The 15,667-nt window shown below is 37.7% G+C and overlaps 1 protein-coding gene across 1 annotated transcript in view; it reads right to left on the bottom strand.

Moving 5' to 3' along the window:
- LOC134755060 (otoferlin-like) overlaps positions 1-15,667 on the bottom strand; it is a 68,506-nt gene that overhangs the window by 32,347 nt on the left and 20,492 nt on the right. Inside the window, exons 9-11 of the mRNA XM_063691538.1 lie at positions 11,364-11,516; positions 6,821-6,988; positions 1,041-1,154 (exon numbers count right to left, since the gene is read on the bottom strand). Coding sequence (XP_063547608.1) covers positions 1,041-1,154; positions 6,821-6,988; positions 11,364-11,516 — 435 coding nt within the window. The remainder of the gene's footprint in view (positions 1-1,040; positions 1,155-6,820; positions 6,989-11,363; positions 11,517-15,667) is intronic.

Raw genomic sequence — 15,667 nt, 5'->3', positions numbered from 1 at the left:
CCTATTCACTCTTGTTTTAAAAATACCGAGGTCATATTGATCAGGGAATACAGATGGCGGTAGCGCATTCCATTCCTTAGCCGTCCGTACCAAAAAGGAGGAGGCAAAAGTTGGGGCATTTTCTATACAAAGGAACCTTATTGTCGATGGCGCTTACGCCGCACAGCGTCGCGCGGCATTGTATTTATATCGGAGCATCGTTTATAATGGCGTAAGCGCCATCGACAATAAGGTCCCTTTGTATAGAAAATACCACAAATGTATAATTTGTAAACGTTTTGTGTAAATTAGGTGAACTACCCGTGCGAAGCCGGGACGGGTCGCTAGTTGATTTATATTGTATTCCACACACTTTTAACCCTTGGTGTCAGAAATTTTTGTTTGTTATAATAAATGCTTAATTTTTGCAGTAGTTTATGGCTTATGACTAAAATAAGGGAAAACACTACTATTTGTAGTCTATGAAGGGAATATATGAAAATTGGTCGTTAGTATTAACAAAGAGGATATAATATTATAGTGGTACTGTCATAGTAAATTTTGTAACCACAGTAAAGTCACTGCCATCTATCGACACACTTTAAAAACTAAAAATGAAGATTTATAAAAATACGATAAAATGTATTTAAATAAGGATAAATGATTTTTTTATTTGCATTAATTATTTTTATGATTTTGACCCATGTTCTTTCACTGATATGCGTTAAAATTGTTAAATAACACACGAAACCGTCAACGCCCTCTATACGAGAGTAGGCCAAAGGTAGTGGCGCCATCTGATCGAGAATCAAATTTTCGTGATTTTCGAGGCACGTTTTTTCCTTAGACTGTATCCATCTATTACGGAGTTATATCTATCTTTGATATTAGTAAAGTAAGTATTTTTATTGCCTTAAATTTGGTATACAAAGATAGTACCTTTAATAAGAGCAGGTGTAAGTATCAAGTATAGAGTTATATCTATCTTTGTTATTATTTTACCCCCACGACAAAAGGAGTTAAAACACAATAGGAGGATAGGTGAAAGTTGAAAACCAAACCTGCGTATCTTTAACATTGTTCATAAAGTGAATTCTCACGAAGGGCGACAGACCGCTGAGATCGCACGAGCCAGACAGCTTAGCGCGATAGATGTTCACACAGCATTCTAGGAACTGCGAATCAAAGAACAAGTATTAGTCTTTCACAGAATAATATAAACGACAATTTTTTTTTTAAATACGGAAAATATTTTAACACATCCCGACAGTATGGAAATATTTGATTGAACGGCGTCCAAAAAATATCCCCTGCACGAAACATGGCCGGCGGCATTCATCCAATTAATCTTTTAATTGCAATTTTGAGCGCAAGTGAGTGTTCGGTTCACAGGAACCAGAAAAAACCGGCCAAGTGCGAGTCGGACTCGCGCACGAAAGGTTCCGTACCATTACGGAAAAAAACAGCAAAAAAATCACGTTTGTTGTATGGGAGCCCCGTTTAAATATTTATATTATTATGTTTTTAGTATTTGTTGTTATAGCGGCAACAGAAATACATCATCTGTGAAAATTTCAACTGTCACGGTTCATGAAATACACACACCTGCCTGAGCCTGGTGACAGACAGACAGACAGACGGACAGACGGACAGCGGAGTCTTAGTAATAGGGTCCCGTTTTTACCCTTATGGGTACGGAACCCTAATAACAAGATCTGTCGATGACACGGTCGAGGAATTTTGTTTCTGTGCTTATTCGTACCTTGTCACAGTGATAATTACTTATATGAGCGGCTTTCATTAATTGTTAATGTCACAAGGTACGACAGAAATCAAATAGGTACCTTGCTGAACTTTGTTTACTTCGCTATTGGAAACCCAATTCGGCTTTACCTTGACCATTAATCTAGGCCAAAAACAGACTAAATTTACAATCAATTCAGTGCCAAATAAAACTAGATATAACAAAATTAACATCGACTGATACTAGCTCCTGGGCACATCAGTACCCCTAGTGTAAATAAAGGGTACACGGAAAGAACATGTCTAGTCACTTTAGTAACATTTTGAGTAATCACAGTTTTAAAATTTTGAACCATGTCAAAATGTATGGTAATTTCGTGACCAGATCTTTTTTAACTAAAAAAAGTTGTGTTACATATATTATACAGTGGTAGCAAAGGTTTATAGTTCATTAAGAGCTCTACATTTTGAAATGAAAATCTCATTTTCCGAAAAAAGTGACATGTTCTTTCCGTGTACCCTTCAAATTTAATTCGATCGTGACGGATGTACGTGTTTGCGTTAAGTCTCATTTTGTATGGGTCTTGGTTTTTGTAAAAAATCGCGGACGGGATTTGATTTCGCGGCCTTTGCGACACCAATATGTCAAGTGTCAATTCAGCAAAATTGTAGCAAAATAGGAAATAGTTCCATTCTTTTTCCTTTTGAAAGATATTTGAATCGTCGAGGTAGACATAGATACAATGTTAGCAACGCAGCCGATCGTTTCATATTTTAATATATTTTTAACGGGTAAGTACTCAAAACAATATCCCTGGTGTTGTGTCGACTGAATACTGTGTCTAACTGTTTTATAAGATCTGATAGTTACGTATTCAAGCAAATAAATATTTTATATTCTATTCTCTTCTTGTCTATTCTAATCTGTTTCAATCTTGTGTTCACACGTAGCCTTGGCTTGTGCATATAAGTAATGCCACGTGAGGACACCATTCCGGTAATGAAAGCTCATCTGAATAATTGATTAAAATACCACTGGTGAGAGGGAGTGTAATGAAACTGTACATACCCCTAGTGTGAAACTCATTTGATAGCGTGACGTGACTTACGCGTTTGCGTTAAGTCTCATTTTGTATGGGATTTTGAGTTGCCAAAACGTCACGCTTGGTGCGAATTTTTTTACACAAGTTTAATTTACACATTTTATTAAATAATTGCTAAATAAAAGAGGGTCTACCGCGAAAACCGAAGTTCATAAATTGCGGGCATCTTTCTGTCTCTAATTACGCATTAGGGGATATTACTGCAATGTTCTGCCACCAGAATGCAGGACTAGCCTTTTTAGTAAACCATAAAGTAACTTATACATACTGTACCTTTAACAGGTTTTTGACTAGTTTTCAGAGATAGGGTTAAACCAAGAAAATTCTTACGATAGCATACGCAGTGCAAGTGTTATTTACGCGTCATGATTTCATAGGAGTTTGACATTTAAAATAACACTTACACTGCGTGTGCTATCAAAATCGTTGCAGACTTATCTTGGTCTAACTCTAATAAAATATGACATTGATGCATCAAGGCGGTTTGTTTACAGAGGACCTACCGGGAAACGCGAATCCGTAATTTCGCTATCTGCCTCTTTATCGCTCGAATATGCAAGAGTGACATAGATAACGAAATTTCTATTTTCTTGTTTCGCGGTAGACCCTCAGATTGTGGTTGTGGCGCCCTGGCGCTCCCTACGCAGAGTTTCGCGTAATATTCCCTATTGGAGTAAAATAGAGAGATGCCCGCAATTTACTAACTTCTGTTTTCGCGGTAGGCCCTTAGTATAAATGGGGTATTTTCTATGAAAAGGGACCTTATTGTCGATGGCGCTTACGCCGCACAGCGTCGCGCCGCATTGTATTTATATCGGAGCATCGTTTATAAGCGTAAGCGCCATCGAGGTCCCTTTTTATAGAAAATACTACAAATAAGTTGAATTTAAGATATTCTCCGTTTTCCAGCATGTATAACTACCGTTTTCTATACGTACACGTACAGTCAAGTGTAAAAATATGGGTGCACACATCATCTCAAAAGTATGTCCCATAGTTCTTAATTCGCTGACATAAGAGTTATGGAACATATTTTTGAGTATGATGTGTGCACCCATATTTTTACACTTGACTACAGCCGAATGCAGTGAATTTCAAAAAACTCCCAATAATGCTCATGCTCAGATGATGGTGTGATTTCAGCAAAATTCCAAAGTTGCGATATGAGCATATCGTCGCTATACTTACTCAACCTCGTATCTGCAACAACCATTTGATGGAAATGTCGCTTTTCTTTCATTCGGAATACGGGTGTTTTTGTCATCAAATGAGTGTTGCAGATACGAGGTTGAGTAAGTATAGCGGCGATGTCAAAGGAATGGCCGCGGCAAATATGCGAGCAACGTTCGTGATTAGTGATCACGATTCGGATTCAAATCATTCACTAATGACGACGCATGACGACCGGTCTGGCCTAGTGGATAGTGACCCTGCCTGTGAAGTCGATGGTCCTGTTCGAATCCCGGTAAGGGCATTTATTTGTGTGATGAGCACAGATATTTGTTCCTGAGTCATGGATGTTTTCTATGTATTTAAGTATTTATATATTATATATATCGTTGTCTGAGTACCCATAACACAAGCCTCCTTGGACTTACCGTGGGACTAAGTCAATCTGTGTAAGAATCTCCTATAATATTTATTTATTTACTAATGGCTTTTTCGTAAACGCGTTACTGGCGTGAATTAGCTATGAATCGTTTGTCTTTATCTATCATTTTAACTTATGTATTTGTAAGAAAGGAATAAAACATAATTTAACTAAAACAGGCCCGTAAAGATTTATGAATAAGGGCGTAACAATTTTGATCCCAATTAAAATTGGAGATTCAATGCGACGCTATTTTACTTGAACTATAATAACAAACTACTACTTGCTTGAGTGCCAGACTAAGTAATAAAAATTGATTCTTATAGTAATAAAAAGTAATTTTCAAATAATGAATATTGTAATATATTTTAAGTACCTAGAATTAAGACATAATGACATGTAAAAATATTTTTTAGATCGTATCGTATCGTAACTAGATGCAAAGAGTATACAGACATTATGAGTTTACGAAAAGCGCCAGCGAAACGGTGCAATTTAACTCGTAAATGCTATGCCTCGAGCGCACTTAAGTTGCATCCTATATCATTTTATTTTATACTGCAACAGCCCATGTTCAACAAAAGAGCTCGTTATCGATTTTAGACGTAAAATTGATAGGTTTAGTCGCTGAAATTGTACACCTTTTGATACGTAATAGAAATAACAAGTACTGGTTTCTATTAGCACGTCTTCTCATCTTGCCGTTTTACGGATTTTTTTTTTGAAAAAGGCCCACTAAATTAGTAATGTTTTTTTTTCTGATGGACGTTTAGGTAAACGCGCGTAAAGCACTGATTTTGTCGCTCTTATTTGTAAACTTCGTAAAGTTTGGACGGCTAAATGGTAATTTTGTATTACACATATCCTGTACACCACCTTTTACACCCAAAATTTTTATTATTATGACTTTAAAGTAGCGTAAATGAAAGTTAGACGAAATCAATTTTCTCCAGAAATTACTTCAAAACAAGTGACAATTTCTCTGAAAATCGATTTAATTTCAACGTAATTTTGATACTTAAACAATCTACAACATTTGCTGAAATTTTCCCCCCAATTGTACCTACATGCCGAACGATATTTTGATGTGAATTCGTCGCAAAAGCGCGTGAGATGCAGGGCAGTTGGTACTTATGTAAAGCGTACGATCGGTGACATTGACACGGTCACCGCGGTTGTGCAGCAATAATCTTGGTTATCTATTACCTACCTCTAGTTTAAGATATGGGACGAGTGACATAGTCAGGACGCTTGTATGAAAATAATTTTGCTTATCCTTTGTTTATGATACACGCCGAGACAGTATGTTAAATGTTGAGCTACTTACTCGTATCCGATGCAAAATCGTCATAAAATCGTATGAGATGGAACGAAGTTGTTTGCTTCATATTGTAGTTTGTAATATTAAATTGTGACGATACTGAGAAGTCAATTTTGTCAATTTTGTTTTGTGTATCGCAAATATTGATAGTATATTAACAGCAGGAAAAAGTTTTTAGATGAAAATTGTACCTATATTATAAATCATACAAATCTACCTGTTGGTTATACCAAAGATAGATATAACTCCGTAATAGATGGATACAGTCTAAGGAAAAAACGTGCCTCGAAAATCAAGAAAATTTGATTCTCGTTCAGAGGGCGCTACTAGTTTTGGCCTACAGTCGTATAGATGGCGTTGACGGTTTCGTTTGTTATTTAACAATTTTAACGCATATCAGTGAAAGAACATGGGTCAAAATCATAAAAATAATTAATGCAAATAAAAAAAAACATTTATCTATATTTAAATACATTCTATCGTATTTTTATAAATCTTCATTTTTAGTTTTAAAGTGTGTCGACAGATGGCAGTGAATTTACTGGGGTTACAAAATTTACTATGACAGTACCGCTCTAGTATAAGTTACTCTATGGTTATACAGTACGTGTCAGCCTTGCAAGCTGCGCGCTGTCAGGTCAGTTCTTGGCTTAAGATAACACTTCCACTCTGCTTCTATATACAGTAATGTACACATACCACCAGCTCACACTCGAGGCCAAGGCCCGACTCGGTACTTCTGTACCCGTCTGGATTACAATACCGGGACAACCCCATCCAAACGAGCAGCTCCACTTTGCATTTATACACCCGTTCCATCGGTTCACATTTGACAACAAGGCGCGACTCGATACTTCTGTACCCATTTGGGATACATCACATGGCGATAGCGCGATATCCGGACCCCACCTAAGGCAACATTTCCACTGACTACATACTTGTAACGTACAATCGATTCATAATTGATGCACTAATCGAAGGCCCGTGGCCGTATTCCTATAACCGTCTGCGCGCTGACAGGTCAGGACTATGGTTTAAGATAACACTTCCACTCTGCCTCTATATACAGTAATGTACACATACCAACAGCTCACACTCTAGGCCAAGGTCCGACTCGGTACTTCTGTACCCGTCTGGAATACAATATTGGAACATGGCGCGATGCCTGAATAAGCCCATCCAAGCGAGCAGCTCTACTTTTCCGATGATGCAGTGGCACTCCAGCGGATGGTGATGAGTGCATTTTATTGGCTGAAACAATGCAAACAGCGAATAAACATGGATGCCAATTTAAACATTCATTTTGATATCAAAATGATTTCGTTTTTGGTTCCGTACCCAAAGGGTAAAAACGAGACCCTATTACCAAGACTTCGCTGTCTGTCTGTCCGTCTGTCACCAGGGTGTATCCCATGAACCGTGAAACTAGACAGTTGAAAATTTCACAGATGATGTATTTCTGTTGCCGCTATAAAAAAAATAGAATAAAATCAATAAATAAGGGGGGCTCCCATACAACAAACGTGATTAAAAAATGCCGTTTTTTGCGTAATGGTACGGAACCCTTCGTGCGCGAGTCCGACTCGCACTTGGCCGGTTTTATTAATCATTACCGCATGTATTTCACTCGTGCTCGTTGTTGCTGTCAGTGCGCGGATCAAAGCAGTTAATGGAGATTTTTTCCAAACCAATAATTTTCGTAAAACATTCATAAGGGTCAAAACAGCTTTAAAGCTATATCATTGGTCTCCGTTTGATCCGTACCAAAGATAGATATAACTCCGTAATAGATGGATACAGTCTAAGGAAAAAACGTGCCTCGAAAATCAAGAAAATTTGATTCTCGTTCAGAGGGCGCTACTAGTTTTGGCCTACAGTCGTATAGATGGCGTTGACGGTTTCGTTTGTTATTTAACAATTTTAACGCATATCAGTGAAAGAACATGGGTCAAAATCATAAAAATAATTAATGCAAATAAAAAAAACATTTATCTATATTTAAAAATATTTTATCGTATTTTTATAAATCTTCATTTTTAGTTTTAAAGTGTGTCCACAGAGAGCAGTGAATTTATTGGGGTTACAAAATTTACTATGACAGTACCGCTCTAGTATATGTTACTCTATGTCCGTACTGAGCGCGACACTGTTGCAAGTTGCAACGTTCAAGACAGCGAAACATCACAGATTGAGATAATTTTAATAATACGGAGTTGCTACCTAAATACATGATTCAGTCCTACGTAAGGAGAATAACATAATAAAAAAGACTGGTTTGGAGCCCTGGGTTAAGGGCTTTTTGGCAAAAAAAGCGCAACTATTTGTGTGGTAAAAAAATATTTCTGTTATCAGCAAAATAAATAGGTACTCCAATGTGAAACAATATCATTGTACTTTTTATTTTTTGATACCTATTTTTATTTTATTAGGCCCATTATAAAGAGATACCCATGCATAGAAAACATTATAATTTTAACATAGCTCAGATACGAATATCACATATCATTCCTTTAGATCGTTTCATTCATTCACAAACGCTGACATGAACCAATTTGCAACTAAATGTAGTTTCCAGAAAGGCCGGCTGGCATTAAGGTCGCCGACGCAATAATGAGTAACGTAATAATACGGAAAACCGGGATGCGCTAGTATTAGTTCTGAAAATAGATGCATATCGATCCAGGTACGGGAATCAAGTCCAATCGTAACTTGAGCTCAGCCTTCATAAAAACTTATAGCAATGAAAGTTCAAATGTAGACTGGCCAACCTGAAAAGTGGGCGAAAGTGCCCCCATGTATGCGCTTGCGGTTACGGAACATATGCCACCCCTGAACACCAGAATAACTCAATTACATTTCTGATTACATGATTATTACCGACAATGTTGCTTTCGAATTGCCCGAGTAATAAGTAGACTTAAGTCATTTTGCCATTAAGTACGTTTAAAGAAAGCAGTATTGCAAAGAGGATATAATAGGATAGAGCGGTACTGTCATAGTAAATTTTGTAACCACAGTAAATTCACTGCCATCTATCGACACACTTTAAAACAAAAAATGAAGATTTATAAAAATACGATAAAATGTATTTAAATACGGATAAATGATTTTTTTATTTGCATTAATAATTTTTATGATTTTGACTTATGTATGTCACTGATATGCGTTAAAATTGTTAAATAACAAACGAAATCGTCAACGCCCTCTATACGAGAGTAGGCCAAAGGTAGTGGCGCCATCTGATCGAGAATCGAATTTTCGTGATTTTCGAGGCACGTTTTTTCCTTAAACTATATCCATATATTACGAAGTTATATCTATCTTTGCAGTATTGTGAGCGTCAGTGTTGAAATCCTGAAATATGATATCAGAGAAATATAATACTTCTTATTATGGAAGCTTTTTATAGTTTTATAATCTTCATTTCCAAGAAAAGGATGAAATGAAATCACAAAACAACTATAATTTCTTTGCTTCTCAACTAAATAATACCTAGTGTTGGTGAATAAGTGAAGAAAAGCTGTTTATAAAAGAATAATTGGCTTTAAAGAGTAAAATAAAGATGTACTACATAACAAAGGTACTAATTACATGATATATATTTTGTCAGTAACATCCAGCGCTGTCCTAATTGCATCCTATGATTCCTAAGCCTACTTATTGAAAAAAAAACCGGCCAAGTGCGAGTCGGACTCGCGCACTAAGGGTTCCGTACCATTACACAAAAAACGGCATAAAATCACGTTTGTTGTATGGGAGCCCCACTTAAATATGTTTATGAAGATGTTTTTATATTTGAGTTGATTGAATCAAAGGCAAATTGCAGTTTACGATTTATGACGTAGTAAAAAAAACCGGCCAAGTGCGAGTCGGACGCGCGCACCGAGGGTTCCTTACTTTTTAGTATTTGTTATAGCGGCAACAGAAATACATCATCTGTGAAAATTTCAACTGTCTAGCTATCACGGTTCATGAGATACAGCCTGGTGACAGACAGACAGACGGACAGACGGACAGGGGAGTCTTAGTAATAGGGTCCCGTTTTTACCCTTTGGGTACGGAACCCTAATTAATCCTACTTAATAAATGGAGCAGGCGGCAGTTTTTACCGAAAGTGATTGCTGTCTAACTGAATAGAAGAGGTAAAACTAGGTGAATTTTCGAGATTAGCTATTGTGACAATTATACAGTATGCAGTGCAATGGGCTACCGAAAGGACAGCTTCCGTGCATATGCGTAACTGTATACCTGAAGCCCGAATCAGATTTAACTTTTAATCGTTTTGATCTTATTTTGATACGATCTTGAAGATTGGTTGCGACGCTGATTGGTGCGAAATGAAGTGAGTAGTGCGTAAGAGGCAAGCCAATCACTAAGACGATTGTCAATTTTTTTTTCTGTTCTCAAATTAAAATAAAAAGGCGGTAGTTAATATTTTACTTGTCTTAGGGCCTGTTTCACAATGTCCAAGTAAAGTCTTGAATAAGCTACTTGCCACTTATCTGACGAATAAAGTCATCGTTGGCGTTTCACAATCTCCAAATAAGCTTTATCTGCTGGATAAAGTGCTTTTTTGTAGGAAATTTTATCTGGCAGTTAATTTATTTGTTAATTAGCTATCCAATACTTTACTTGGTCATTGTGAAACAGGCCCTTAATTTTCTATGTTATATGTATTTTTATGGCAATGATAATTTATTTCAATTAATTTTTTAACAAGCAAAAACGTCTGCGATCGATGCTATTAAGCTTAGAATAAATTTAAAAGTGGAAAAATTACTGCCTTGGATGAGACTTGAAATCCAGAGGCCGTGAGTTCAAGTCTCACCCAAGACAGTACCAACACTTTTAAATTTATTCTAAGCTTAATAGCATCGATCGCAGACGTTTCTGCTTGTTAAAAAATTAATTTAGAATGGGTAGCACATCGTAACTGGTGAATTTCCAATATGACTTGGAACTCCGGTGGCCGTTTAAGAAGTGTAACACTCTTACGGTAGATGTCGCTAGGGTCCCCTAGACCCATATAGTGGGAAGATTTGCTGACTATGGATGAGGTCTTGGTGGCTAAGTTGGCAGAGCGCTGGAGTATCTATCCAGATGCTGTGAGTTCAAGTCTCACCCTAGGCAGTAATTTTTCCACCTTTAAATTTATTCTAAGCTTGATAATTTATTTGTGTGTCGTTGGCATACGTGTCGCCATTAATTTTTAGATTAAGTCAGGTCCCCACAGAAAACCAGCGCCACGGCACAGAATAATTAATAGTATTATCATACAGAACGGCCACGCACCGCCCCGCCCCGACTCGAATGACCTCGCCCCGCGACAGCAGATTGACGGCCGTTTGCCGGCCGCTCAGTACTATTTTTAACTTACTGACACTATGACGCATGACGCGTGTACAGACGTGCCGGTCACACATATAAACGCAAGTGACTTCGATGTATAGCGTGTCCGCCCTGTGGCCACGGTTTGCCGCGGCATTATGCTATTGCTGAGTATCCTTTTTATCGTCCAAATGTTTTTTTGTCTGCATGCCTTTCTTTTTTATGTACTATGTTGTGGCGTCAATTAAATGTATTTTTTTTTCTGTCTTTCAAATGTGAATCGGGATCCCGGGCTTGCCTTAAGATAAACCGTCTGTATCTTCCCACACCGCCGGCCGCTCTGCTCCGGCGTGACGGAATGTATGACGTCACCCGGCGTGATCTTGGCGTGAGCGACGCGAGACCCGTTGCTCAGCAGCCATACTGATATATGCGGCCAGCCGTCCGGTGTCTGAAACCGCTCAAATTTTAAGGTGATATTCACATTGGATGCGGACGACGCCAAGGCTATACATGGTGGCTAAAAAATAAGTGCATTCCCGTTGCCAGGGAGGTTTTGGGATTACACTGAGCAACTTTTACTATGGGACCAACCACGAAATCGCGAATTTTTTTTTACCCTCCCATAGAAAATGGAAAAGCCAAAATGTATGAAACAGCTAATTTTTTTTTGTGATTTGGGGGTTGGTCCCATAGTAAAAGTTACATTCCCAAAACCACCCTGGCAAAGGGAATGCACTTATTTTTTTGCCACCGTGTGTAACGTAACGTCGTCTCGCTCACATAAGAGGTCATGAAATGTGTCGTTTTCAAGCAAAAGGTACCACATTGTGGTTTGCCATAAGGACGCTCTGACAGATTTTTCGTATAAAGATACAAGCAATTTTCGTCCTTATGTTAAGCGACAATGTGGTACCTTTTGATTGAAAACGTCACAAATATTCCTTTTTTTTATACTACCGCCTGATGATAAGTAGCAACCGTTGTCACATTGTATACAGTGTTGCATACAGTGTTGTATATAGTGTTGTATATAGTGTTGACATAATAATGGAAAACAGGACCTACACAGAGTGGATTTTTAGAACTTCGGGGAAACTTTTTTGTCGATTTTCAATTGGCTGGATGAACTTGCTATCGGTAGGAAATAGTTATTTGCGCAACAAGAGAGGAAAGTTGTTTTTTCTTGCGAGTGTTGATTTTGAGTCCCAAGTAAGAGAAAGATCCTATAATTGAATCACGAGCGAAGCGAGTGATACTGAGTTAGAATCTTGAGCGTAGCGAGGCACTCAAAAACACGAGATGTAAAATAACTTTGCTCTCGTGTTGCACATATAATACAAAATAAAATAATAGAAGTATGAAGTGGCAGTTCATGGCCTTCACTAAATTAAAAAGCTACTTTGTTTCACTACCTGGAGTGAGGAAAGTCGCACTTTCCTCACTCCAGGGAGTGACGAAAGTAGGCTTGTTCGTGCTGCTGAGGTGAAAAATAATTCCCGCTATTACTAGACCTAAACCTTTCCTGTGGGTAAGGTAAGACAGTAAAGTCGAGAGGGTAGACCATCCTTTTCAGAAGCACTGGATGGAGCATCATATTAGAGCGCCTCTCCAGTCTAGAATGTAATTTTATGTTGTGTAACTTTATTTTTTTGTAATTGTTTTGTTTTGTTTTGTGTCCTATATAATAACTAACCATAATTTAAATACCTATGTTACATGTAAATATTAATTGTACCTATACTAACACACTATGGACCACGGTTTGCAATCAATATTTCAATTTCAATTTCAATGCAGGTGCTGTGCGTTTTCCTAATTCCGTAATATCCGTGGAGAGGTCACTGCGTAATAACATGGGAGGTGGCATTTACCAGTTATTCAGCCATCAAAAGCGGTGTCTCTCCGGTGTTACGGCTTCCTTTTGGCAGAGGTTGGGGCGCTCACAGAACGAAATTTTGAAAATCATTTTTAAGGACCCGGATAGTCTATTTTTCCGATATTGGTTGTCTGTACACCGAGATGAGAATCGGAAATAACGATGCATGATGTACTTGTGACATATTTGCAATTTATTTATTGTAAATTTAGTTAAGTAGCAATTAGTGTTAAATAGTGTAATTGTAATTATGTCTGTAAATTTTTCATGGGTGATCCTTGCCTGTCAATAAACGTTTTATTATTTATGTTACACCAGAAATCGTCTGCAATAGACGCAAAGGCCAATGATGAAATATGGATGAAATGTTTATTGTCCAAGCCAAGACAATATCTGTCCCTATCGCACTAATATGGAAGAGTGATAGAGAGACAATAGCGTTTCGTTTCGTTTCTCTGCGAAATTATTGTCATATTACATCATCAAACATTATCATATTCATCATCAAACATCATCGTACGTCGAAAAATGCCGATCGAAAAGAAACTGGCCAAGTGCGAGTCGGACTCGCTCACCGAGGGTTGCGTACAAATTAAACTTATTTTTTTACAAATCTATAGTATTCAGATTTTTCCCTGTACTTGTAGTGTAAGACGGTATTACTTGAAGGGTACACGGAAATAACATGTCTAGTCACTTTTTTCGGAAAATGAGATTTTCATCTCAAAATGTAGAGCTCTTAATGAACTATTAGTTATATCTTTTGCTACCACTGTATAATATATGTAACAACTTTTTTTTAGTTAAAAAAGACCTGGTCACGGAATTACCATACATTTTGACATGGTACCAAATTTTAAAACCGCGATTACTCAAAATGTTACTTAAGTGACTAGACATGTTCTTTCCGTGTACCCTTCACTTGCCAAATTTTATAATTCTAGGTCGACGGGCTTCGACGGTTAGTAGGTACCCTATACATTTTGATTCCCTTGAGTGTCGAAATACGTTTTAGCGGCATACTTAAACGGATTTCTTCTTCAAGGGACTGTAGACCTGAGTATTTATGGTTTTAATTTCAACTCGATACCTCCACGAGTTCCCGAGATAAAGGGTCTTGGCAGAAGGACGGACGGACGGACAACTAAGTGACCGTATAACGCTGCGTTTTGACGACCGGTCTGAGTGGGTAGTGACCGTGCCTGCACAGCCGATGGTCCTGCGTTCGAATCCCGATAAGGGCATTTATTTGTGTGATGAACAATATTTGTTCGTGAGTCATGGGTGTTTTCTATATATAAGTATGTATATCGTAGTCTAGCCCATAGTACAAGCTTTGTTTAGTTTGGGGCTAGTTTGTATGTTTAATTAGTGGTAATATCCCGAAAATTTTGTTTATCTGGTATAATCCAAACCCAAGTTAAGGGTTCAAAAAACAAAAACGACGAGAAAAGGTAGGTAGTGCCCTTGTGCTTCCCTTGGCTTGCTTTGCGGCGGCAATACCGTGCCCCCAGATATATGTGAACTAGACTGGAAAACTTATTTTTTTTTTTAAATTAAAATGTGGCCTTCCCCTGTATGTTCAGGAAGGATTTTGCCAATGACGACGTATTTTGATTTGGCAATAGGATTTGTGCAAATGCTAGAGCGCAAAGTTGTTCGGTAGTTAGAGCTCTTGTAAAGCGATAGCAGGACTATACAAGGGCCACTTGGAGTTACTTGGCGTTGACGTCAGAACGGTGGATAAACTCGTATCTAGATTAATTCATCATTATCCGCACACTTCCACATTAGTTTACTGCGTAATAGGCTATCAGTATTACACTTTAAACAACGTTAATGAGCAAAAACAAAAAAAATATCGCGACTCGATATCACCAACGGGCTTAGCACGGTAGCATTTTTATCGCCTGTTACCATGCCTGTCACGTTTTAGCAAGTATATAAGTGCGAAAGTGACAGGCATAGTGATAGGTGATAAAAATGCAACTGATACCGCAAGATGGCGGTCGAAAAGCAACACTGGAAAACTTATATTCCGGATTTTTGGTATACTTGTCATTATTGGTGCCACGTTAAAAATAGGGGTGTTTAGTTTCCTGAATAAGGTAAGGAAACAAATGAAGCACTTGTAATATAAGATAAGATAAGATAATCTTTATTGGTAACATACTGGTACACGTCAAATACAATTTTATACAACACACATATTTCGTACGAAATATACACAATATAGTAATGTCAGTTAGTCTTAATAATAAATAAGATTTTGGCAAAAATTTAATTTTTGGTATACAAGCTTTTATCGCTGACTGTACTTTTTTTTCCACAGACAACTAATACTCATCGAGACAATTCTAAAAACCCCAAACACAATTAGGTTGCGTTGTTTTATCACAAAGTTCCTATGACCACCTCCTGTCTCCATCATCAGATCAGCTCGATGGTACCATAATATTGCATTGTCAACCGACCTACATATGTATGCAAATTTTCAGCTTCATCGGAAACCGGGAAGTGGGTCAAATTTAACTTGCAAGATTTGACCCTTACAAACATGTAACATACATACTTACATAGGTAAACTGCAAGTTAAATAAAAGCTTGTAACTTGTAATAAAAAAGAATATTAGATAGTCACAGAGTGCTTGACAGTAGCAACAGCATCCTGAGCGTGATAGCGGGTAGGCTATAGTCGCTACATGCAGCACTGGTCGAACCCG

Source organism: Cydia strobilella, chromosome Z (assembly GCF_947568885.1).
Source record: "Cydia strobilella chromosome Z, ilCydStro3.1, whole genome shotgun sequence".
Classification (NCBI taxonomy): domain Eukaryota; kingdom Metazoa; phylum Arthropoda; class Insecta; order Lepidoptera; family Tortricidae; genus Cydia; species Cydia strobilella.
The sequence above is the reverse complement of the archived record's forward strand: the minus strand, read 5'-3'. Positions and strand labels throughout refer to the sequence as shown.